This window comes from Gopherus evgoodei, chromosome 4 (genome assembly GCF_007399415.2).
Source record: "Gopherus evgoodei ecotype Sinaloan lineage chromosome 4, rGopEvg1_v1.p, whole genome shotgun sequence".
Classification (NCBI taxonomy): domain Eukaryota; kingdom Metazoa; phylum Chordata; order Testudines; family Testudinidae; genus Gopherus; species Gopherus evgoodei.
In genome coordinates this window covers 71,896,972-71,922,158 of record NC_044325.1, presented here as the reverse complement: position 1 = coordinate 71,922,158, position 25,187 = coordinate 71,896,972, and the positions used below count along the sequence as shown (strand labels likewise).

At 44.9% G+C, this 25,187-nt stretch overlaps 1 protein-coding gene and 1 long non-coding RNA gene across 3 annotated transcripts; one reads left to right on the top strand and one right to left on the bottom strand.

The window, feature by feature from the left end:
* Positions 1-15,225: 15,225 nt before the first annotated feature.
* ZFP36L1 (ZFP36 ring finger protein like 1) lies at positions 15,226-20,390 on the bottom strand. The gene is made up of 2 exons (XM_030559722.1): positions 20,108-20,390; positions 15,226-17,757 (listed from the first exon to the last, which is right to left on the bottom strand). Exons 1-2 carry the CDS (start codon positions 20,162-20,164, stop codon positions 16,810-16,812), a joined length of 1,005 nt encoding a protein of 334 aa, XP_030415582.1. The 5' UTR covers positions 20,165-20,390; the 3' UTR covers positions 15,226-16,809.
* A 437-nt stretch (positions 20,391-20,827) lies between these two features.
* Positions 20,828-24,948, top strand: LOC115650197. 2 transcript variants are annotated; one of them, XR_004000034.1, is made up of 3 exons: positions 20,828-21,059; positions 21,569-21,712; positions 24,640-24,948. It is a non-coding gene; the product is annotated as an uncharacterized LOC115650197 (long non-coding RNA). The 2 variants fall into 2 exon arrangements; XR_004000033.1 differs by lacking the exon at positions 20,828-21,059 and having other exon boundaries at positions 21,067-21,712.
* Positions 24,949-25,187: the final 239 nt, after the last annotated feature.

The window sequence follows — 25,187 nt, the reverse complement described above, 5'->3', positions numbered from 1 at the left end:
GCTTCAGAAAATGGACACTATTTGTTCCTCCCACTTCTCCTAAGCAGTCTCTATAATATGATAAGTAAACTGAATCGGCTCCATTCTGCCTCCTGTAGAACTTGCTGATCGGGGTAGGGGCGGGAAAGGGGCTCTCTCTCTCTACAGAAGACATCTGCAACTTCCTGTCAGCTGAACTACCACAGAGCAAGCACGACACACACTTTGTGCTGGGCCCATATGCTACCTGCACTCATTTCTGTCCCTCACTTTCCAACCATGTTCTCACTTTAACCCCTTCTGGGGTGCTGGGTTAAAAATTGTATCACACCAAGCGGTTTCAATTGCCAATAATTTTCCTGTGAGAATACAGCCATAGTCTGCATTAGAAAGGCCACTGAAAAAGCAGATAAGGATGACCCAATAAACAGTCTGTGGTCCCATGAATTTTTAAGCACGTTTTGAAAAAGGTCTCTTATAAACAACTATAACAGAAAATAAATAACCACAGGTTAAGGGGCAAAGTTTTTCATGCATTAAGAGCTAGTTAAGTAATAGTAAACAGAGTTAATGGCTACTTCTCAGAGTCAAGAGCTGCCAGTGGATGTCCCAGGGACTGGTATAAAGATCAATATTATTTTACATATGGAGGAAGAGGCAGACAGTGGGTGCAAGTTGCTGGTAATATTGAAGTGTGGTTCCACTCTGTCAGGAATCAGGACCTGCAGCAGAGCTAATCTCCAGGCAGCTTCTTTAGTACAGCTGGCCAACAGCAGGCTGCCTGATTAGCCATACCACCTAATTGGCTGGAGGGACTAGCACATCAACTCTTAAGTCAGCAGCCGCAGGACCTTGCTGGCTGCTCAGTGCTCATGTTCACCTCGAGCTACCTTGTTCCTGCTACTCCTGCCCTGTAGCCTTGCCTCTGTCCTGCCCCTGCCTTGAACTCTCCCTGCCTGATACCCTGCTCGCTCTAGTTCCTGCCCTCCAGCTTGACCAATGACGCCAGCTTCTGATTATTGACTCTAGCTCTTACCCTCTGTTCTGATGCCTGCTCTGGCCCACGATGCTAGACCAACTTTATCCCAGTTGGCTGACACGCTCTCTGAATACTGGCTATGTAAACATGTTACCTTTTATTCAACACATCTGCTCCTTATGGGTAGTCAGAGTCATAGCTGCTATTTTTAGTAGCAACAAAATAAGATTCTACTTTTTTACTCTGGCTAGCTTAGGAGTCTCACTTTGCCTCTCTCTCATCAACAGAATTTTTAGCTGGGTCCTGACTGCAGAATTTTTATTATTAGTGAGGCAGGATTCATAAAAAATCCAGCTTGACTTTCAGATTCCAGGTTGAGTTTGCTGGACTGATTGTTAGAAAAAGGAATTTTACTTGTAAACTACACAGAGCTGATCTGTAGCGATTGAGAGACAAACCTAGACTCTCAAGATGCCCTGTTGACAGAGTCACTTTTCAGAGCACATTTTAAGTTAGGGTGGTAGATGATGGAGGTTTGTGAGGCATTCTGCAAAGATTTAAACACTTTGGAAAATTGGGCAGCAAGACAGCCAAATGCATTTAACTTGAAGAAATGTAAGATAATGAACATTGGTAAGAATGCTAGTGGCCTCTGAAATGGAGGTTACTTACCAGTAACTGAAGGTTCTTCAAGATGTGTGGTCTCTATGTGTATTCCACACGTGGGCAGGCATGCATGGTATGCGCCTGAGTCCAGAAATTCTAAGAAGCAGTGTCCATTGGCCGCAAAGTGCAGTAATCACCTTGCACTCCCGACTTAAGGAATAAGATGCCGTGTGTGCTGACAACTTTCCGTAATGTGACTCCAATATGATCGAAGCAGAGGGGACAGAGGGCAGGTAGTGGAATACAGATAGGGACCACATGTCTCAAAGTAACCTCCATTTCTTCTGCAAGTGCTGGTCCCTATGTGTATTCCACACATAGGTGACTGACAAGCAGTGCTCAGACTGGAGCAGAGTGTGAGGAAGCCAGCAGCAAAGATTCTTGCAGTGCTGCAATTCCCACTGCTGCATCCATAGTAGAGGCCTGAACGAGCAAGTTCACTAGTGAATCTAATGAATGCATGGCTGGAGCTCCAGGTGGCTGCTCTGCATGTATCTAGTATCGGAATGTCCTTCAGGGATGCTTTATAGGCATCTTGTGGCCTCATGGAGTCTGCCCTGACTCCATCAGGAGACGGTCAGTGTGCTAATCTCAGTGATGCACCCAGAAAACCACTAAGAGATTCTCTAAGATGATACTGCTTGATCTTGTGATCTTTCTGTTATGGTGAGAAAAAGTCTTGGTGATTTTCTGATAGGTTTGGTCCTTTGCCAGTAAAACGCCAGGGCACATCTGACATTGAGGAAAAGAAGTATTTTTTCTCTGGCAGAAGGATGGGGTTTTGGGAAAAGGACAGGTAAATGGATACTTTGGTTGACATGGAATTCAGAAATAACTTTGGGGAGGAACTCAGGATGGAGGCAAAGTGACACCTTTTCCCTGTGAAAAAAACATATAAGGAGCATCTGCCATGAGGGCTCGCAACTCTCTCACTTTCCTGGCTGAAGTGATTGCAACTTTCATGGACAGGTGGGACATGCAGCCTGTCACCAACTGTTCCAATGATGGTCTGGTGAGTGTTTGCAGGATGAGATTGAGGTCCCATTGAGGTGTAGTTTTGACCACTGGTGTAAAGGTCTTGACTAAGCCCCTTATGAATCTTTACTGTAGTTGGATGGGTGAAACCAGAACATACTTCTGCCGGAGGGAGGGAGGTACTAATCACTGTGAGATGGACCCGCAGTGAGCTTTTGGAAAGATGTGAGTTTTTCAGAGACAGGAGATAATCTAAAACAACTGAAATAGCTGCAGTGCCTGGAGAAGGTTGATTATGCTGCACCTAGGTAGAGAAACATCTACATTTAGCTAGGTAGCAAGTCCCAGTTGAATCCGTCCTACTTTGGATAAGGATAGCCTGAACAGGTGCTGAACAGGAGTGCTCTACTTTCAATGCCCATTCAAACACCAGGCCATGAGATGGAGCGAGTCTGAATTGGGTTATCTGATTCTGCCCCCCTCCTAAGTTAGGAGGTCTAAGAAGGAGTGGATTCTAATTGGGTAGGCTGAAATTTTCAGGAGCTTTGGTATCCAAAAGTGTGTGGACCAACTAAGTGCTAGGAGAATGACTCTGGCCCTAGCATGACAGATCTTTCTGTCATTGTAGCAGAGGAGTGGAAGGAAAGGCATATGAGATCATTTATCCATGACAACAGGAGAACATTGCCCTGGGAGCCATGGCCCATAGCTCCTCTGGAGCAATACAGGTGAAGTTTTCTGTTCGTTTGGGATGCAAAGAGATCTCATTGAGGTGTACACTGAGTGAATATTTCTCTCAGGACAGAGTTATGAACCGAACCTCCCATTTGTGGTCCACAGAGAAGTGCCTGCTCAGGTTGTCTGCTAACGAGTGCTGTGCATCTGGGAGGTTGGATAGTGTTGTGGTTCTGGATGCACCAGTTCCAAAGCCTGACTGCTCTGAGACAAAGGGGAAGAGATCTTGCTCTCCCCTGTTTATGTAAAAGACTCTGGTAATGTTGTCTGACATCACTCTGATATGGTGTAAATGTTTAAGCAGGAGAATGGCTCTGCAAGCCAGGTGGAACTGCTTTCAGTTCTACTATATTGATGTGCAACCTGCCTCTCATGGTGTCCATGTGCCTCGTGCAGTGTGGTTGTTCAGGTGAGCACCCCAACCCAGAAGGGAAGTGATGATGGCAGTTGGGATAGGAGTGTTGAAGGGAGCACCCACTCTCACGCTCTCCAGGTTGAACCACCAGGCAAGAGAGGCGATGACTCTGGTGGGAGCAGACATGCTGAACTTGATGTGATCTTTGGAGTGTAGACAGACCAGAGCAAGGCCTGCAGACATCATAAATAAGCTTGGCAAACAGCATCTCACAAGTGCACATAGCCATGTGGTTTAAAAGACACATTCTGACCGTAGTTCTTGGTCTGCAAGTAGTCCGGGCTATCAGGCTGCTCATTAACTGAAATCTTTCTGTGGGAAGGAAAGCTTTCATGGAAACAGAGTCCAGTGTCACGCCGATTAAGTTTATTTTCTGTGTGGGTGGTAAAATAAACCTTTCTTTGTTTAGGCAGATATCCAGAGTTGCTAGAAGATGGAGCAGAAAATCCATCACCACTCTTGGCATGAGTGACCCACTGAGAGCCAATTGTCCAGATATGGGAAATCTGTGTAACTCTGATATCTCAGCTGGGCTGGCACCACAGAGAAAAGTTTTGTAAACACAAAACTGGGTGCTATTGCTAGCCCAAAGGGAAGGACTCTGAACTAAAATATTCTTGGTCTACTATAAGCTGCAGAAACCTTCTGTGGGAAGGAGGTATGTTTACATGAAAGTATGCATCCTTCTTGAGCCACGAACCACATCTCCTCCCATAGGGAGGGAATTATCAATGCTAATGTAAGCACCCTGAATTTTGACTTTCAAATAAAGATGGTTAGTTGTTGAAGATCCAGAATGGGTATCCATCCTCCATCTTCTTGGAGGACTAGAAAATCCTGGGAATAGAACCCTTGCCTTTGATACTGAGGTGAGATGTGCTCTATTGCCATTTGTTGTAGGAAGGAGTCCACCTCTTGATGAAGAATCACCTTGTGAGAATGGTCCCTGAAGGGGGAAGGGAGAGGAACTGCATGGAGTATTCTTGATGGATAATATCCAAGACCCAACTGTCTGTCATGATCAAGGCCCAGTTGTGGGTGATGACTGCGAGATGGTCTCTGAATATAATGGGGGAAGAGGTGGTGGCATCTGTGGTAGAAGGCGGGTCTAAAATGAGGTGCAAAAACAGCCCTTTGCAGGTGGCTGGGAATAAGTAGAGGTCATGGTGGTAGAAGGGGCCAAGAAACAAGGCCTCTGGCCCTCTGACATTTCTGGGGAGGTGTGGCTGGATGCTTGGGGTAGAACACTCGAGGACAGGGTGGCCTTGGCCTTTTGGTTTGTCTCTGGTGTTCTCTCTTCAGACCCGTAGTAGAACTCTCCAGAGTGTAGAGTCAATCTAATCTAAAGTCCTTTAGTGAGTGTAGGGACCCTTTCTCATTGAAGAGATTTGACTATATGATATTCTGGACCTCTCTGGGGAAATGTGAAGACCATAGCCAAAAATCCCTCCTCATGACTATACCAGTGGCCAGGCCTCTGGATGCCATATCGGCTGTATCCACTGAAGCCTGGAGGGCCATTCTTGCCACTAACTTGCTCTCTCCTATGAAGGACTGATATTGGGCTCTGTCCTCAGGGGGAAGTTTGTCCTTAAAGTCTGCCAGCCTGGCATAGTTGTTAAAATCATATTTCGCTAACAGGGCCTGATAGTTAGCGACATAAAATTGCAGATCTGTAGAAGAAAAGACCTTTTTCCCAAGGAGGTCCAACCTCTTTGAGCCCTTGTCAGTGGGATGGTCCCTTGATGTTGTGACCTAGCCCTCTCTGTAGCTGCCTGTACCACCAAAGAGTTGGGGATGGGGTTGGAGAAAAAGAAATTCGGCTCCCTTTTGGTAGGGACAAAATAGCACCTCTCGGCTCTTTTAGGTGTGGGGCACAGGATGCTGAAGTATGTCAATCTATCCAGCTTCATGATGGGCTTATTAACTAGAAGCACCACCTTCCTTGAGTCTCCAGGCTGCAAAATATCCATGATCTGGGGGTTGGGGGAATGCCTATCCACTTTTTAACATGGGCATAGTTTGGGGGGCAGGGAGGTCATGTTGCTCCCCCCATCTGCATGTCTTGGGCAGGCATGAAGCAGTACCAGCAGCCTCTGCTGGCAGCACCAGCCTCTTCTTGGTGAGGGCTGAGGTGCGCTTTAGTCCCCCCTTGCCACGAGGCCCTGCCCCTCTCAATGGCCCCACCCCTGCTCCTCCTGTTCCCCCTGAGGCCCTGCCCCCAGCCAGGCCAGAAGCCAAAACAGGCAGTGGTAAGAGCCGCCCAGGGAGCCCAGGCCACTGTGGGGATCCCCGAACCCTCCAGATGGTAGCATCCAGATCTCCTCAACTGCCTGTCAGGGCTCAGCTCTCTCTGAGGAGATGGAGGAGTGGCCAGAACATCTGACTTGTCCAAGTCAAAAAACTGCTCCCTTTCCAATGGTGGGGCTTTGGTACCAGATCACTCCTGCTCGATGGTTGGAGATGAGATAGTTCCTGAGACACTGAAGTAGTATCGTCCTCCAGTGTAATTGCCCACAGGAGGGCCAGGCCACACAGGATAGAAGACTGGGGGTAAGGGAGGAAAATATCCTGTGGTGTTGTATTTGTCTCCATACATCCTGATGTTCAGAGGGTTCCGGTGTTTCTTGGGGGCTAGTGCAGTCCTTGGATGAGTGAGCTGGTGATTCCAGACCCATACTCCTAGACAGAACCAGTGGATAACGGTCCTTGTGTTTCAGAACTGGAGTCACCAATTGAACCAGTGGATCTTTCTTCTTGAACACTTTATCCTACAGCTTGAGGGCTTCCAGTGGTACTGGCCTGTTACAATTCTTGTGTGAGGACTTACCCAACCTTGATGGGCTGTAGGGATGGGTGGTAGGGATCGCCTCTCTTGTAGATAGTCCTGAACAGGGCTCTGGCCTTGTGACCATAAGGGTGGACTCTACTCTCATAGGAAGACCTGGAGGAAGAGTCCTTAGGTTTAGGAGCTGCAGACTGTTCTTCTAAGCACATGCTTGGAGACGCGCCGCTCATCTGCTGGGGGCCAATGTACAAGAGGGTCTGCCTGGCCCAAATTGGAGTAGGGCCTCATAGCTTTCAGCATAAGGTGTTTCCTTAGACAAAGCTTTGTTAGTTTTTGATGGAAATGAGCAACAAATACTGCATTTTGCAGACGTATGCATCTCACCCCAGCAGTAGATGCAGTGTTGATGATCCTCACTCACGGAGAAGGAGCAAAGGCAGAACCTGTGATTCTTGTACCTTGGGACTCTGGGCACAGTCCCAGACCACAAGTAGGGAGTCCCCAGGATGGGGAAAAACAAGCTATACTAACTAAACTATACTAATATAAAAGCTATGAAGCATAAAAATTATTTACAAATCTATGTACAGTTTTTATCTGGCCACGGTCAGAGACAGGATTCTGAACTAGATGGACTATGGGTCTGATCTAGTATAGTAACTCCTGTGAGCCTAAATATGAATGTAGGAATCTAATTTTAAGAACTCATGTTTGAAAATCTTGACCTTCATGAATAGTTGAAGCAGCCTGTCCCGTGCAGAGAAGCTGCTAAAAAATTAGATGGTACTCCTGGCTGCATTGAAAGTGATTTAAAATGTTCTGACAGTTATGTTGAACTCTTTTGGAACTGTGTGCGTCTAATTCTGGTTGCTTCACTTTGAGGAGGGTGTAGAAGAGGTTAAAAAATATCCATAGAAGAGCAATAAAGTTGAGGTCTTGGTCCGTTTGCCATTTGACGAGAGATTATATAAACTAGGATTATTTGGGATGAAAAGGTGAAATGGCAAAGGAGACTTGATTGGTGTATTCAAAATTATGAAGGACACAGCGAAAAGTGAAACATCCCTCTGTCTTACTCTGGCCAATAATATGAGACCAAAAGGGTCGGTCGATAACCCTAAAGGGCAGTACACTCAGAGCAAACAAAAGGTACTATGTCTTTACATAGTGTATGGTCACCCTTTGGAACTGAGCTGATAGGAGAAGTCACAAGGTCCAATACTATGGGTGAATTTTTTAAAACGCTGGATAATTTTATGACCATTATGAACAGTTATAACTATGCAAATTCATGGTAAGAGGGACTAAACTGGCTTTTATGTTCAGGGTTTAAGCTGCCCAGAGACAAGAGGTATTTTTTTTCCTTCAGGAGGAGGATTGTACAAGTGATCAGGTGCTACAGGGCTCAGGGGTGCAACTTACACTAAAGCATCAAGTATTATCCACTGCCACAGTACATTATCCAAACCTTCAGCTGGCGAGCTGCTTGGAGGGTTCCAAATACTTTGAAGGACAGTAGTACAATCAGAGCAGGCTCTTAATAGAGTGGAAAGAGAAATGAAATTCAGTAAAGGAATAATCCTCACACAAACACGATATGGGGGGCACTGGCTAGGCAGCAGTGCTACAGAGAAGTGTCATGGGCCTCAGGAGATGACAAATTGAAGAAAAGTCAGCAATGTGATACTGTAACAAAGGTTAAATGCTGTATCTGGTTGTATTGTAGAAAGATAGTGTCTATCTCCATCTTGGCGGTTATTCTGCTCTTCTCAACCCAGGTTAGGGATGTAAAGAGATGTTATCAAGAGGATAGTGTTCCATTTTGATTAGCCAAAAGGGACAGGGCAAGAAATAAATGGACAAACTACAGCAGGATAAATTCAAGGTAAATAGGATAAATATGTAAACATTAGGACAGCTTGGGCAATGGAACAGGCTGCTGAGGGAATTCTGTGGGCTTGTCAGCAGTGGAAGCATTCAAGGTTAGCTCTAGACAGCTATCTGAATCCGAGGTGGTTTAGGGATAATGAAATCAATCCTGCCATAGTCAGAGGGATGGTCTAGATGACTCACTAGAAGTCCTTGCCAACCCTAATGATATGATAACGCAGCAGGCCTCCTGCCTCCCATTTCCATCACTAGGTTCACTCCTCCAACTGCCTGTTTTAAAGTTATCACAAATTGTTTGTTTATTTTTTTAAAAAGACAACTTTTCCAGTTGTTTACATCCACCTTAAAGTGCTGTTATTGTCAGAAAAGTGACTGTAACAATGGCAGATATCTCGTTCAACAGATCTGTTCCCGTATGTGCTCAGCTGACTATTGGCTAAACTTAGTGAAAAAAAGTTTTTACTATTTTTCTACTCCTGTTAGACATGCTGGGCTAGCATAAGTAAGAGAGAGCAAGTTGGAGTCAGTCTTTACTTTTAGATCCAGGATGAATTTTTAGGGCTGGCAGAAAAAAAAGCTTGATTTGCAAACTGAACATATCACATCTAGAGATCATGAGAGAAAATGAGAATGGAAACTTCTTGTACTGTTTTTTACAGTAACTTTTCAGAGAACTACTGCACTTCTTAAGTTACATGACTACTCCATTGTTGCATATGAACATGACATTCCATGGTCACATGACTGCAGAGTCATGCTGAAACCAGGATTCCTATAGCCTCCTTAACTAAAAGCTGGGCCTGCAGTGGAGTCATTCTCCTCTGTCATGAAGAGGGTAAATGCTGATGTCTTCCAAGAAATTCCTTAAAAGCACATATATCAAAAGCATTTAAAAATAACTTTGCTTGCTTTTATTCCATGTACTCTAGTCTCTCTTTCAGAGTCCGTGACTATAGACCTAAGCAGTACTGGCATTTCTATTACTTGTGATCCACATCCCTGTCCTGTGAATCAATATTGGCATCTGTACAGGAAATATTTGCTGTGGTCTGAAGATTAAAACAGAAAGGTAGAAGTCAGAAGTCCTAAATTCTTTTCCTAGCTCTTCTGCTGACAGACTGTGTAACTTTGATCAAGTCACTTGATTTAACTGCTTTGTTGTTCAATATCCCCATCTATGAAATAGGTACAATGATATCTGCCTACTTTAAGAAATGCTCAGCATCTTAGTGAAGTGCTTCCAGATCCACATGTGAAAGGAAACCTAGAGAAGTGCTAAGTATTAGTTCTACCTGGGCAGTACAATGTATCCATCAGTGTTACTCCAACTGCTGCCTGCTTGTATCCCCCTCCTTTTCCATGCAGGAGATAAAACTCCAAAGAGATGACAAGACACATGGCTAAACTTCCACATGACTCTCACATCTAGGACAGTGAGTTGTTGAAAGCCCAGTGTTAACATGGTGGGCATTCCAGTCTCAAAGCATTTTTGCCCCTGATGCCACCAAAGAGGGGTAATAGGATCTGAAAATATAGAGAAATATAAATTGTTTCCACTGGTTCCCATTCTTCTTTTTCAACATACCAACATCCATTTAGAAACCGGGAGGGAAATACCACCTTACAGGCTCTGACCTCTGCGACAGTTGTGTAGCTAGCAGCCATGTGCTACAGAGACAGTTATAAAGCCTGGAGAACGTTAAATGGAGAAGTTTCACTTCCATGTGTTGAGCAAGTGGTACTGGTGGGTGGGTGGAGGACATAAAAATAAAACCATAAAAAGATTAATTTGCAGAAGGAATGAGGGCTCCAAGCTCGTCCTTTGCATCCCCAAAAAGCTGCACAGTTTTGATTAAACCATGTCACCGAGAAGAGGCTGAGAGAATGGTAATGACAAAACAAAATTAAAAATCTTTGGAAAATTAAGACGTGGAATTCCAAACATTTGCAGTATAATAAACCCCACCCAGCCCGGAAAGCTGTGCTAACCAAACAGGAGTTCTGGTCTACCCATGAGGAAACATAAGAAACTGTCACACCTGGCAGCCACCCACCCACTTTCCCATTTCCTCCCTGGTTTACTGCAGAATTGTGTTCCTCAGTGCCCTTGCCTATGCTTATTGTGTCTGTTTCCAGTAGAACCCCCCTTCATTCAGAAGGGGAGGTTATAAATTAGCTACAATGCTGCCTGAGGGGCTTAGTCATAGCACAGCAGGTATTGATTTACAGTGTTTTAAAGAACTTTTTTTAATTGGAAGTTTTCTAGAGAAAAAGTACAGGCTTTGCAAAAAGCAGACATGGAGCCACAGAGTCTCAGAACAAAGGACAATGTACACCACTCAACAGTATCATCTTCTAATGATCTGGATTAAACTGGCCCTTTTCAAAGTTCTAAGTGTAGTTCCATGAGTTCATGAAAAACTATTCCCAAATCTCTGCTGACAGTATTCTCGTGCCTACCTGAACTCCCATTTCTTGAGGAAAGACAGGAGCTGTCTCAATTCCTCCTTCCCTTACCTCAGTGCAGCCTTTGGCATCATGGAGCACTCCTTCCCCCTAGACTTAGACCCCCAACCAATGCAATGATTCCTGCACTTCCCCTCCCATTATGGCTCTGTTCTTCCCAAACTGTCTCCAGTATGGGTTCCTCCTCTGGCCCCAGATCTCTGTTCTGTGGTGTCCCAACAAGACTCCATTCTTGGCCCTCAGTTGTTTTTCATCTACTTTTCATTTCACTCATCTTTTCACTGTTTATAACCTTAGCTGCTGCTGTTACTCAGACCATTTTTCAACCTCTGTGACTTGTCCCTGACCCATATTGTCTTGAACAAGTCTGGCTTTCAATTTCCTGCAGCTCTCAAAAACAGACATGGTTCTTTGGTTATGAGGAGCCTTCCCAAGCACAACTTCATCTCAACTCAGCCCTTCCATTGGCTTCCATGGTTTGTAACCTCAGCATTGTCTTTTGTTCTCGACTCCCTCTCCTCACACATCTGTCTGTCCACCCACACTTCTGCAACACGACTCCTTTACATCAACATTGGAAATCCCATCTTCTCACACTGCTGCAGCTCCTCTCCTTATAGCTTCCCCAACCCCCCAGACTCAGACTCAAATGCTCCTGATACTCTTCCCACCCCAGACCCTCCTCACAACACTCCACCGGTTCTTGAAGCATTTCTGGAGAGCCAGTTCATTGTTGCTTGTAGCAACTGTGTGAACACAAGAAGGCACAATCCCAGCTCCAACCTGTGTTTATAAAGTGATGTATGGATTTGCTCTACCCACTCCCAGCATCTAGCAGCAACCTCCTACATGTCCTTTTGCGCATTCTTATTCTGCTTTGTAAGACAGCCTTGCCTGGGCAGCTCACTGCATTCTCTGTTTATATTGTGGTAGCAGCTAGGGACCCTGTTCATAGACCAGGGTTCTGCTGTGGTAGGCACTAGCCAGACAGACAGTCCAGGTGCTTGAAGAGCTTGTAACAACATTCCTGTTTCACTTCCACAGTTCTTAAATCACACCTGGAGACCGTTTTCTTCCTTTCGTCTCTCTCTTAACTACACTGACAGAGCAAAATAATAGCAGGAAGAGAGAAACAAGAGTTCGTAGGATATTGTTTTTAAATATATTTTGCTTTATCACTGCCCTTTCATACTCCAGGCACACACATCACATCTATTTAAAACAGACTAAACCCAGTACATCAAAAAATAGACAGCAGAGAGACCTGTTTCCCACCCCAGTAAAGAACCCATCTCACACTGCATGCCTCACATCCAGAGAAGTTTGGGCAAATAGGTGAGTCACTTTGCATGTTTTGCCAGCGAGGTTGGATTTGGTGACTGTCAGGCCAAGGTGCCTGGGAATGGAGAGAGGAAAGCATTTCAGAGCTCCATCTTGTTTATTCCAAGTAACTACAAGCCAGAGTGCCCCAGCTATTACAACTGCCATACCATCACAGAGTGGGAGAGGCAGTCACTCAAATAGGTTGGGCCTAAACCATGTAGAAACTTTGCAGATCAAAATCTGCCTCTAACATTCCAGACATCAGGTAGCCAATGCAGATCACGGAGAGAAGTATCACTGCTCAGCAAGCAGGCTGCTTTATTCTGAACTAGCTGCAATTTCTGGACAGTTTGAAGATCGAGAGCATTACAGACATTAATCTCAAGGCACCAAAGGTAGGGAACAAGTGAGGCCTGGGGCTGAAAGAAATGGATGAAATCTTGTCAAGCAGAGATGGCAAGCAGCAGTCTTTGGAACAGCAACTACTTAAACTTCAAGTAGCGACTGCAGAACCATGAAGAGGCCTGGGTGGAGAACCTTTAGAAGTGAACAGCGGGCAAACCCCATCAGAGTTGCTGAGGTAAGCTCTGCCATCTAGTTTGCTTTCCCTCAACTGTAAGTATTTTTCCATCTTATCTAGGGTGACCAGATATCCCAATTTTATAGGGACAGTCCTGATTTTGGGTCTCTCTTATATTGGCACCTATTACCCCCCACCCCAGTCCCAATTTTTCACACTTGCTGTCTGGTCACCCTAATCTTATCTGTACGGAGTCTCAGGCAGCTGGCTCTCATCCATGCATCAGTTTGCATGTTAGAACACTGAACAAGTCAAAAGAGATTGAGTGGGCTATTAGCATACTGAAGACACTGTTGCCCACACTTCCTCACTACCCACCTTAACAACCCCATATACTAATTGAAGAGGGGCAACAGAAGGAAATAGAGGACAAGGCCCCTTAGATCAGATGAGCAATTGCCCAAGACTATCCTCCAGCACTTCTCAGAAAAGGAGCAATGAAGCCACTTGGTGACCCAATTTAATCTTCCCAACATCTGATGACACATTAACATTTCATGATTAAGTTTTAGATTTGTCAGCTGCCATCTAAAAGGATCAATATGGATAACTGAGCTTCATTGACAGACAGGAGAATAGCAGCACTGTTAAGATAGCTGCTATGCTATAGGCAGGCCTATATCAAAGTAACTGGGGTTAGAGACCAGGAGACTCCCAATATTAATGAGGTCATACTAAATAAATGTGTATTGTGGCCTGTTCTAAAAGGTTACAAAGTGTTTGTTTCCTTCTCCTCCCTTGTCCACTCAGGGTTCAAGTTTAGTCTATTTAACTATTGCAAAACAGTGCCATAAAAACCTACTGGCAAAGGTGTGTGTCATCAAGAAAGCACGAACCATCCAAAGATAAATGGTGGCCTGTCTCCAAAAGCTGGCACATTAGGCCACGGCACCACCAGGGGAACCACACAAGTGCTATGCGCAAAGGTCTGCTTTTAGCACAGCATCCTAATTATTTCTCAGAGAGCAACATGCAAGTAGCACAGCTATTTCCTTCATCAATTATGAACTCTAGAATGGTGAGCAGTTTCCAGCTCCATGCTCACACTCTGGAATATGCCAAAGAATTTTTTGCTGCTCAAAGCATTTATGTTTTTAAACCAAAACTCCATTAAACATTCAGGGGAGACAGTTAAGCAGTTACTGCTGCAAAGCACGTTATGGTAGATACCAGTCTTTCAGGCTTGAACAGTTTTGAGTAACCGAGAATGTGCAAATATAAGCAGAAGATTGCTGCAGCCTGTGCAATGCATTTGAAGGACATTTGTCAAACATTAGTAACATGGTGGTTGTGCCAGGAGCTCTTCCCCCATGGGCAGCATGTACTGCTTACCAGTTATGTGAAGTTCTGCTGGATAAAATTCCATATGGCTTTTATATGATGCAGTGTAACCCATCTCTCTAGTAGCCACCTCCCACTCCACTTTTACCTCTTAAATTGGCCCTATGTTTCTGCCAAACTGCACTGTAGAAATGCTAGGTCCAAAGGGCCTCCAATATCACAGGTGGAAATTTAGCATTGGCCCTGGGGTGTCCTGCAGGTTCTATATTAGAAAGATGTTCTTCTACAGTAAATCTGGAAAGATTTTCTCCTGAACTTCCTTGAGATGGGGCAAGAGACAAGAGCGTAGATGGTTGTTGGTTTGGTATGTTTTCCCACCCCCAACAACTTGAAAAGATGCTGAAACATATTCAGATGGGTAGGGGAGCCTTAAGCAAGTCTGAGTATGAGAGTTACAGTGTATAAGCATCGCTAGGAGAAAGTGCCCCAAGACAATACGCTTTCAGCAGTCCCTGGAAGTGCCAGTGAAATTTTGCATTGAAGGAATAGGTGAGGATTGGGCTATGATGTGGGATGAGATTTATGCATTTTGACTCAATTGCTTTTGGTTGGTGTTCTTTCACCTTGCAAAATATATAGTCCCTCTAAAAGCCTAACTAGAACAGTTACTAATGTGCAAACCCTGAAATCTGAAAATAATTGGTAAACTGAAGTTTCTGATGAAATTATTCTAGAGTCTAGTTCAAAACATCGCTCATACTCTCTTCGTGCAATAAAAGTCCATCTCTTCTAGCAGGAGTGGAAGCCAGTCCAGGAGATCCAGATACAAATATCAGAAGAGGAAGTTTGCGGGAAAAGCCTGAGTGACTTTGAAAATTAAGACAGGAGGAAGATCCCAGTGTAAACATGAAGATCAACAAAGCCTGATCGAACAAGCCACTGCATGTGTCTTCTTACAAGGAAACACACCCATTTGCTTGTTTAAATTGATCAGCATATTCTCATCTCAGAGAGGGAGAGATGGGATATCAAAGCCCCCCGTGCAGACTGTGGGTTGGGAGGACGAAGTAGTCTACATTTGAGTGGCTATCTTAAAAAAAACAGCATCTCGTTTTTGCAAGAAAAACCAATTTCACTGTCAGTTTCTTGAAAAAACTTGGGGTTTATTGATTTAAACTGCAAACAGTCGTTACAAAAGAGATTCTTTTAAATAAACTCACAGAGAAAAAAAAGCAATGTAGTGAACAGTAACAGGGGAAAAAAATTACATTCATTATTTTCTTTGTGCCAGTCCCATTCACCTCAACAAGGAAAACTCCAAACTCAGAATACAGAAAGGCAAAGACAAACTGCATTTGGAATGTCTTCAAATAGGCACTTTAAGCCAAAGGCTTTTGTCTCCTTTAAGAAGCTATCGAAAAAAAAAAAGGAAGTAAAATGTCTTCCTTCTATACTGTCTCACAACAAAGCTTATACACATACATTCTAAAGCCCAGGTGTTGTATGACCTAGGGGGGAGGGGAAGGAAGAGGAGGAGGAAGAGAAAAGGCAAAGGAGCACATTAACTCAATTTGCAGTCCAACACAAAAAAGGGAGGAAATTCTAAAATAAATAATCCAAACACAGTTTTTGCATTTTTTTTAAATTAATTTTTCATTTTTTAAAATAAAATAACCAAAAAAGTGTAAAGTTACAAAAATGTCATTGTAGTATAATATATTAAACTGTGGGGGGAAAAAAGGAAAAAAGACACTTCACAATCTTAAGATTAATATGGAAGATCATAATTTAAACATAAAAGAATATATTCTATGGATTCATCATCCCGATAAATATGAACAAAATTAACAAAAAGCATAGGTTTCGGCAATAAATACGTTTTGATAAGTTAAATAAGCTTTTTTTATATTGTTGTGCAGTGACAAGCAAAATTTGCTCTCCAATTTCTGAAAAGTTATACAAAATTAAAAACCCAGAAAAAAAAAATAATAAAAAGCTTGGCGTGAGTGCTCTAAGATAGATCTAACGTACTCTAGAGCAAAACCATTAAAGCTATGTCTACTGGAACTTGGAATACACGGAACTTGCGTGTGTGGAATGAATTCCATTTGCCCACCCCCTCTAGTTGTATTTATTGTTTGTAAAGATGTCACATGTATACATGGGGAACTTTTAGCACCAAAATCAAGTCTTTCATAGTCCATCTGGCTTTTTCCCCCAATCACAAGTCCCATTCATGTTACAATCTTTGTCCATTCTCAGCTTTTTCTTCCTGCAGACCTGAGCAGACCCAGGCAAGATTAGTCTTTAAAGGGGAAAAGGGTTGGATGTTAACCGCTGTCCACGTGCCATTAAGTCTAGCAGAAACTGGCCAATGGGAAGGGAGGGGAGAAGGAACAATGTATTATTGTGGCCAGTGGAGGGAGCAGTTGGTTCTGGATATTCCCTGCACATCTGGAAGTGCACAGAGCTTTAAAGGAGGCTGCTGGTGCCCTCTGCAGCCAGAGAGGTAATACAGTCACAGTGAAAATGTTCAAAGGCACTAATTTTGTAAACGGTTATTGCTTTTTATTGTAATTTGGCACTTAAGGTCTAAGCCAGTGAGTCAGCTACAGGCAAGTGGACAGTCTTTAGGTTAACATCTAACCCTTAGATTGGGGGCATGGGGGGGGGAGGGAGTTTCAGCTTAACATTGTAATAAAGGTGGGAGGAGGGCAAGAGGAAACCCCAGTTTAGTCATCAGAGATGGAGAGTCTGCTGAAGATGGGAAGACGTCTCGAGTTATCCAGGATGGGTGAATCTGAGCCGCTGTGGCTGCTGGAGCTGCTCAGATAGCCTTCCTGATCAGAGAGGGAGTCCTGAGGACTGGGGGGTGAGTCAAACATGTTGGGGGACTCAGACATGGGCCTGAAGAGGAAAGCAGTGGGTGAACCCCCACTGGACACCTGCACCCCTATGCTGGGGGCAAAGAGAGTGGCCAGCTCCTGGCTGGAAAAGGTGAAGGGGTTGCTGGCACAATCTGGCAAGGTGGGCGAGCCCAGAAGGTCATCAGCGCTCAGCATGGGTGGTGGGGTGACTGAGGTGGGGCTGTCCAGCAGCCCATTGGCAGTGACACTGGGGAAGCCAGCAAAGCTGAAGCTGTGCTGGAGGCGGGGTCTGTCGGCGATGGTGGGGTCCCGGCCCCCAGCCACAGCACGGCGCTCCTCGGCATTGTGGATGAAGTGACAACGAGGCCCATAAGGGCAGAAGCCGATGGTGTGGAAAGTGCGACACAGCTCGGTCTTGTACTTGGGGTGGCGGGTTAGGCTCCGCAGCTCATGGATGCCGTGGGCAAACTGGCACTTGTCACCATATTTGCAGGCACCGTTCTCCTCGAAGGGGCGGCACAGCTCTGTCTTGTAGCGGCTCGAGTTGATTTGTCCCCCGGGCTGCTTCTGCTGCAGCAGGCGCTCACCACCTTCAGAGAAGGAGCGGTCCCGAAAACGGCTTTCCCTGGGACCCAGCACAGGGGCCGGCTCCCCCTTGAGGCTGCTTAGGAGCTGGTTCTGGTGAAACTTGGAGTTGGGCAAGGTGACAGAGTGCCTCCTAGGGAAACCCCCGCCAGCTGGGGTGCCCACTGCCTTCCTATCCAACAGACACCCTCCAACACCTGAAGGGCTGTAGTTCAACATCTTGTTACTCTGTGGAGAGAAAAACAAGAGTCAGCCAGCCTGCTCCAGCTCCCTCCTGCAGCCTATTCCCAATGCAACTCAGTCAACGAGGTGACCACATCCAGCCCCACCATATCAAACCTAGCCTCTATCTTCAACAGCCCCATAGCTCTGCAAAATAACCCTGCTTCTAATATCCCACCTCATAGGACAGCAAATCATCCTGTTACAACACAGCACCCATTTCCCCAGGCAATGACCAGGTGCCCCACCTACTCAGTCAACCTGAAATACATACAACCTCCTCCGCCCAAGGCAATAACTTGGATGCCCCACCTATCAACACCTAGTGCTGCCTGCAAGAGCCAAACCCACTATTCTTCCTTCCAGAGTCACAGTCCTCCCCTGCTGCAAGCAACTGCTCACCCTGCAGTCCCACAGCCACATCTCCCCCAGGTTCAGGACCCCTGCCAGACCCAAGAGGCAGTACTTCCTGTCATCTCTCCTCTCGAATTATTCCACCCTGTTCACAAACCCCTTTAGTGTCAGAGACTATTGTAGACACCTTTGAGGATTGTAGATTTCCTGCACTACAGAAAAGTACAGAAGCATTATCTGGGACAGTCCTGCTTCAGGGACAGGGGCGTATGTGTGAGACAAATGGGTGGGGGCACAGGACTTTTTGGAAATGCACTAATTGCTGATCTAAATTAATCCCATTTCTCTTGCTCCTCCAGCACAGCATTTCATCTGATCCAAGCCAGTCTTCACCCTTAACCGCAAGAGGATTCCTTTGCCATTAGCCTTTGGGCTGCAAGGAAAGTCTGGAAGGGATCAGGAACCAGTTACTTCATCTGCAAACTCCGTTTTAAATATTAAAAAAGCTCTTTTGGCAAGAAAAATTACACAGATTTGCTACAGTTACTTTGAAAAGCAGAGCTTTTTTAAAGCTCTTCACCTGTCCAGATTAATGTTTTGTGTGTTTTGTTTTTAAAGGGGAGGCACAGCCCTTGTTCACATTCATTGAATATGAGACTCCTAGCCCTGTTTTAGTAGTGCACCTTCATTGTCAACTCTTAAGTAAACAGGCAAAACTGAGTCAGTCTAGAATGTCTATCTGTAATCATTTTACACCGATAATTTCAAAACATGGAAAAATCTAAGGAATAGGAGGAAAAGTACTTTCTTGACTATCAGTTTGTTGAGGGTAGAAAACTCTGCTTTTGTTTCCCCTTTTTAAACCAGCTCTGTTATAAATTGAGGAAAAAAGTGTCTTTAGACAGAATTTCACTTAACAAAGGATAAATCCACAGGGGGTGGGAGGGAACAAAGCTGATCCGAAAGGGAGGAGGGAAAATAAGAAAAGTAAAACTGCATTGAGTGAATGGAAGCAGCTGTGAGTGCAGCACACTGGCCTGCAAAAGTTATTAAAGGAACCTCATCACCAGATCGTTTTGCACCCAAAGTAAATTTGCAGCTGTAGGAGCAGAAGCAGAACTAACTTGGGAAAATCATAGCAACAAGACCAGGCATGTTACAGCAGCCTAAAACTCAAGCAATTAAAAGTGGCCGAGCAACAACTCGGAAGAAAAAGCTTTCTAACTTACACGTTAAGATTCCTTCTACCAACGCCCCCATGTCAAACAGCTCTCTGAAGCCAGAGGTAGCTTTGACACACGCATATGCACACAAAAAAAGGAAGTTTTACATTTCCAAAACTTTTATAATCATCTCAGTTCAAAAGCACTGAACTCAGAGGGAAGGGAAACGTCCTCAACAAGTTTTACAAAACTACTTGGATTCTTGGGATTTCATACCCGAACTCGTTAAACACACACATCTTCGCAAAATGCCTGCGATTAACACATTAGAAATATTTTTCCCTCGGAGGTCTGGCGGGGGGGGGGGGAGAAGAGGAGAAAGAGGAGACAGTGAAGAAAGGGAACAACTCACAAAGAGTTTGGCCACATTAACGAGTTGAGTTCTCTTTACAACTTCATTGGCCTCCAGAAGACTATTTGCAAAAATAAATAAAGAACTAAAAACGCAACTCCGGAAAGGCACTCAAAACATTTAACAAGTTTGCTCGGCTGCACTTAGTCCTTCCTACGGGCAATGAAAGGCAGGAAAACCAGCCACAATCAGCTCATGAGGGAGAAGACCAGAATAATTTTACGGCAAGCAGCAACTGACTTACGATCGAGGCAACACAAACTCCCCCGGCTGCACGAGGCGAGCGCCAGGGAGGGCTGGCGACAGAGTTAAGTCCAAACAAGCACCGAACCTAGTGAAAGAACCGACAAAAGCTGCATCCCCTAAAGCCGCACGGGCAGAGGGGGCCAGTCAGCCCCACGCACGCCACCCAGGCGAGCCCCTTTACCTTGCACAGAACTTCGCTCAGGTCGAAGATGGTCGGAGACACCAGCGCCGTGGACATGGTGGGCGATCCCAGGGCGGCAGAGCAGCACTAACCCGGCGCAAGGGATCGCAGTGTGGGAAGCAAGGCACAGCCTCCAGCGCCCTGCTCCGAGTCCTTCCCCTCTGCTCTGCCGCCACGCCTCGCTCTGCCTCCGGCCGGCCGCTCGCTTTCCCCCACCGCTTTGCCTAAACTCAATTTATAAAGTTTGCAAGCTCCCAGCCCGGCCCGGGGAGGAGCTCGCGGCCCATTGCCAGCCGGAGAGGGAGGAGGAGGCAGATGATTGACAGCGCGATTGACTCACCCCGCCGGTCGGGCCCGAGAAAACTTTCAAGAGGAAGGAGGGGAGCGGGGAGGGGAGGCAAAGCCCGATCGGAGTCTGCGCTGGGCTCCTGGTACGAGGAGGAAAGTTTTTCAAAGCTCCCCACCCCCTCCCCGACGTGCATGTACAACTTGGTTGTGATTAGAAGGCGGGGGAAGGGCCCGCGCTCCTTTGTGAGTGTTGGAATTATGCAAGGGGTGGTGACATCATTTGCTGCACCCACTTTGGGCTGCCCCCTCCTCACCCCCCAGCTCAGCTTGCACTGAACTTTTGCAAAACGCCCCGGGCGGGAGCTGTGTCTTTGCAGCAGGCTCTGCGAGTGCCCAGATCCGCCGCCCCCCACCCCCCGGTAGTTTCCCCGCTTTCCTTCTCATGTGCAGGAAAGAAACGGCAACTTTAGCCTTTTGTAAAGGCAGGCGGGGTGTGCGTGCAAGAGTAGCTGCGTAGCTGTGGTCGGGTTCGGGGTGGTAGATGAGCAAAACAAAGCTGATCTTTGCAGAGACTCATCTTCCTTTCTCCCAGCTGTAATTACCGTGAAACTAAAGAGGAAAGGCTGTTTGTGTTTGTTTGCAGGATATTGATTCTGTGAGCTAGGTAGTAACGTTTGCTTTTTTCGAGTGAGGCTCTTTCCTCTCTGCTCGACACCAGTTGCATGCTTATGTGTTGGAGGTCTTCCCCGCCCCGAGGAAATCTACTTCCCCAGTAAAGCAGGGACCCAGTTTCCAGCTGCTTAACAACACAACTGGCAGATTTTTATTTAAGATGGTCTCTGCGATCAAATCCTAACAAGGGACACTGACAAAAAACAAGGCCCTCTCGATTTCCCCTCTTTGCTTGGTCGAAAACTGGAGTACTATTTTGTGTGTTAGCACGGGGTGCGCTTTCTGCATGAGTACTCGTTGCATTCTGTGCTCCCCTCCCTTCCCTTCTTTGAATGTAACAGATGGTTTTTCAGTCCATCTAGGTTTCATTTCACTCCTATTAATTTTTTTTCTTCTTTTGGCGGGATGACAAAGGAGCGGGGCACATGGATTGAAACATGACAGACTGACTTTTTTTAAAAACAACAACCCGTAAACTTGTTTATCTGCTCTTTGCATCAGGAAAGCAACACGTTTGCAAAAGCTGATCAGTTTCCCCTCTGAAGTTCTGAAATGGAAGACTAGACTGAAGTGGAAATATTAAACTCTTAATTTCTTTCCTACATATTTCCATTTGTCCTTCATCACCTCCTCGTCCTTTTTACAGTAAGTGTCACCCACTCCAGCCCTCAGATGTTTATTCCACAACACTTTTAACTCCTCGATCTGTTATGAAACAATGTGTGTGTTTAAGTGCATTTTCCATTGCAATATAATTAGGTCACCTAATTATAAGCACGTTTCTTTAGAAAGGCAAAATTAGAGTATGAATCCGTCTGACTCTCCTCCTGACAAATTCTACCAGGAACTTATTTAATCAATGTAAAATAAAACATCAGAGCACACAAACTTTAGACTTTACTTGTTTAAGCTTTAAGGGCTGCAGCTGACCTGTGCATTGCATTTCACAGCTATGAAAAGTTATTTCCAGTTTGGGCTGGCTTGGATTTGTCTACTTTGATTTAAATTGATTCAATCCATTTTTAACATTGCTGCTGTCTTTGCATTTTTGCAGGCTGACTGTCTTCAAGTTGATTCACATCTCCCACCCCCTTAGTCTTACGGCTTTTTTTCCAATTTTTATTGAAACCTGGCAGGCTCTGCTAAAGGAAATAACTCACATCCATATTAATTTAAATCATTAAAATATGTGTTTAGTCCTTAGAGTGGTGTTTGCTAATTTCTGCCTTTGCCCTCCACTCTTCCCCTAGTCCCCAAAGGGCACTTTTTACTATTTGAAATAATAAAGCTGGAGGGCGCGGGGCGGAGTAAAGTTTCTTAGCAAATAATCAGTTCCAGATTTTAGTACACAAAGAATTATGTATACTGATATTGATGGAAGGTGGGGGGGGGGAGCAGTTTCTTTGTAACAAGCTTATGTTTCAAGGCGTCTAACCTGGGGCTCCTTAAATGTGAAACTTGTTGGGTCAAAACCTGCAGTCCTTACTCAGGCAACACTCTCACTGAAGTAAGTGGGAGTGAGAGTGTTGCCAGAGGAAGGACTGTGGTATTTGGCCCCCTGTTATTAATCCATCCAGACTGAGACTTGAACTATAAACTCTTCCTTAAAATGCATCTCACTATTGTACTGATTATTCTGCTTCCTCATGTATCCAAGACTTCCAAGGAGAACTGAAACCGTAACTGCGGAGTCCAGAATGCTAACCCAGCGAAAAGCACATTTAAAACTTAAAACAAATTATCCCTGTTCCCACTTCCTCTTCTGTTTGCTTCAGTCTCAGAAACTGGGCTTTAAACTTTTCTTCCTAGCTTTCCCCTCCTTCGATATCCAAGAACAGTCAAAATAACAAATCGAGAACAAACACCCACAGAGTCGGTCCCTTCCAGATTTCTTTTTTTATTCTTTATTTAAGGATAGAACACTAGTTCCGCTAATTTTCCTTCTCTTTCTAGATTCAGTTTTGTTTTGTTTTTTTGCCAGAATTGAGAAACAACCAGCAGAGAGAGCAGCTTGAACATGTTATTTTCTGCAGTTGTTTACTGGCTGTGTGGATGGTGCTTGTTCCCAGAGCTCTGAGCCTCTGTATAATTAAACCCTTTTTAATTGTTAGGTTGGAAACGTCATTCCAGGGACTTTCCAAGGGTTACCAAGTCCAAATGAGGAAGCCAGTACAGATAACTATTTCATGACCGACTTGCTTGGAGCCTGGCTTTTTCATTGAATCTGGTCTCCTGTACTTTATACAGAGCAACTCCGATTACTCAAATGGCTCAGGACGAGAGTGGAGGGTGTGCCACAATGGGTACAATCCTGCATTCTTTGCACACCCAACCCACATGGATTTGAATGTGAGTTTTGGGTGCACAAGGAATGCAGGATTGGACTCTCTGTTACATGCCCCATATCAATCAACTCACCACATTGTATACATGTTATATTTAGTAGTAGTATACATATTTTGTGCCTTATATTAAATGTATGCAATAGGATATACATATTATACTTATTATGGGAACTGTAGCTTTCTGTTTTAAAACTTCTGTGCATTTAGGGTCAAGTGCTGGTTGTACTGATGTCCAGTGAGAATTTTGATGGAATCTGGATTTAGGCTGTAAGAGCCTGACTTTCAGCCACGAGGCATGTCTGGATTTGTGCGCAAGCAAATCCCTCCTTTGAGCACGTGCCTGGATAAATATAAGCCAGACTCGCCACATGCACACACACAATGGGAATTTGTTGTGCACCTATGCACGCCTCTCTGGGGGCTGAAAAATCAGACATGTCCATTCTCAAATATAACATTACAATCACATTTTTGCAGTGAGTTTAACTGTGACTTTTGGTTTCTAAAAATGAAGAAAAAAACCACACGCATGAGTAAACACTTGGGTGTCTTTATCTGAATGTAATGTCATGCTCTCTGGGGTTCGCACTGTAGATCTTCAATACAGTGCACCTACTCTGCAGCTTAGATCGTGCAAATGGACTTGGGGGTCAGCAATAAGTCTGCCAAATTTGTTGAGCCTCTTCTGCGGCAATCTGTAGGCCTCTTTTGTAGGTGCTGCATCTGGAGTGCCATCACATAAGCCTTAATCATCAGATTCAGGCACAGGCCAACCAGTTGACCGGGCCTCCCTTCACTCTTTATTGGCCAAGCTCCCTCAGTGACATGATTTTAAAAAGAGTGGGAGATGAGTCTTATCCAGTCCACATGCACATAAAGGAACATGGAAATTGCCAGAGTGGATCACACCTATGGTCCCTGTAGTCTAGTATCCTGTGTCTGATAGTGGTCAGTACAAGATGCGTCAGAGGAAAGGATGAGAAACCCCGCATTAGGCAGATGTGGGATAATTACTCCCCCACCTCCTCCACTACATCTCCTAATAATCCCTAATAGTTAAAGTTGGCATCTCAAAGGCTCCACCAGGTCTGGTGGCCTTGCCCCTGAATTACCTTTATCTTTTCATGGGATGTGATGACATCAATGGGAGTTTTATCATTGTCTTCAAGGGGAGCAGCGTATATTGCAAATGGCTGTTAATTTCCAATTTTGTGCACTTTTTTTCAGATTTCAATGCAGAGAACCACAGTTTGCAAAATTGGAACTGGACATGTACTGTCATGTTGTTTTGACCAGGGGGTGAAGACTGCAGCACGGGGAAATTTAAACTGATCTCTAACTGGTCTCATAACCAATGAACACTTTATTTCAACATGCTTGCCTCAGATGGACCTGCAAGCATTGCATGCCTCAGTACATTGTTAAAAGACAGAGGGAAAATCCTTAGTCCTTACTCTGATTAACTCCCAGTGACTATAAGGAGTGGTTAGCCTAAGGGCCAAGTTTAAACCAAATAAAGATTCAGGATTTGGAGCATGCAGAGTCTGTGATTTTCTAATTCTTACAACCATGGAGAGATCTGGTTTTCTGTAGAAATACCAAAATTACCAGAGGCACCTGTTCTTAGCTGAGAAGGTTATAAGCCCTTGAAAACAGGGGTTTCCTGTGTAATAAACGTGGCTTCTCAGTCATAATGCTTTAGTGTACACTGCGTTTAAACAGGCAGAGTAACCTTCCTATATCTGTTTCAGCTGGTTCACTGAAGTATTAGTATC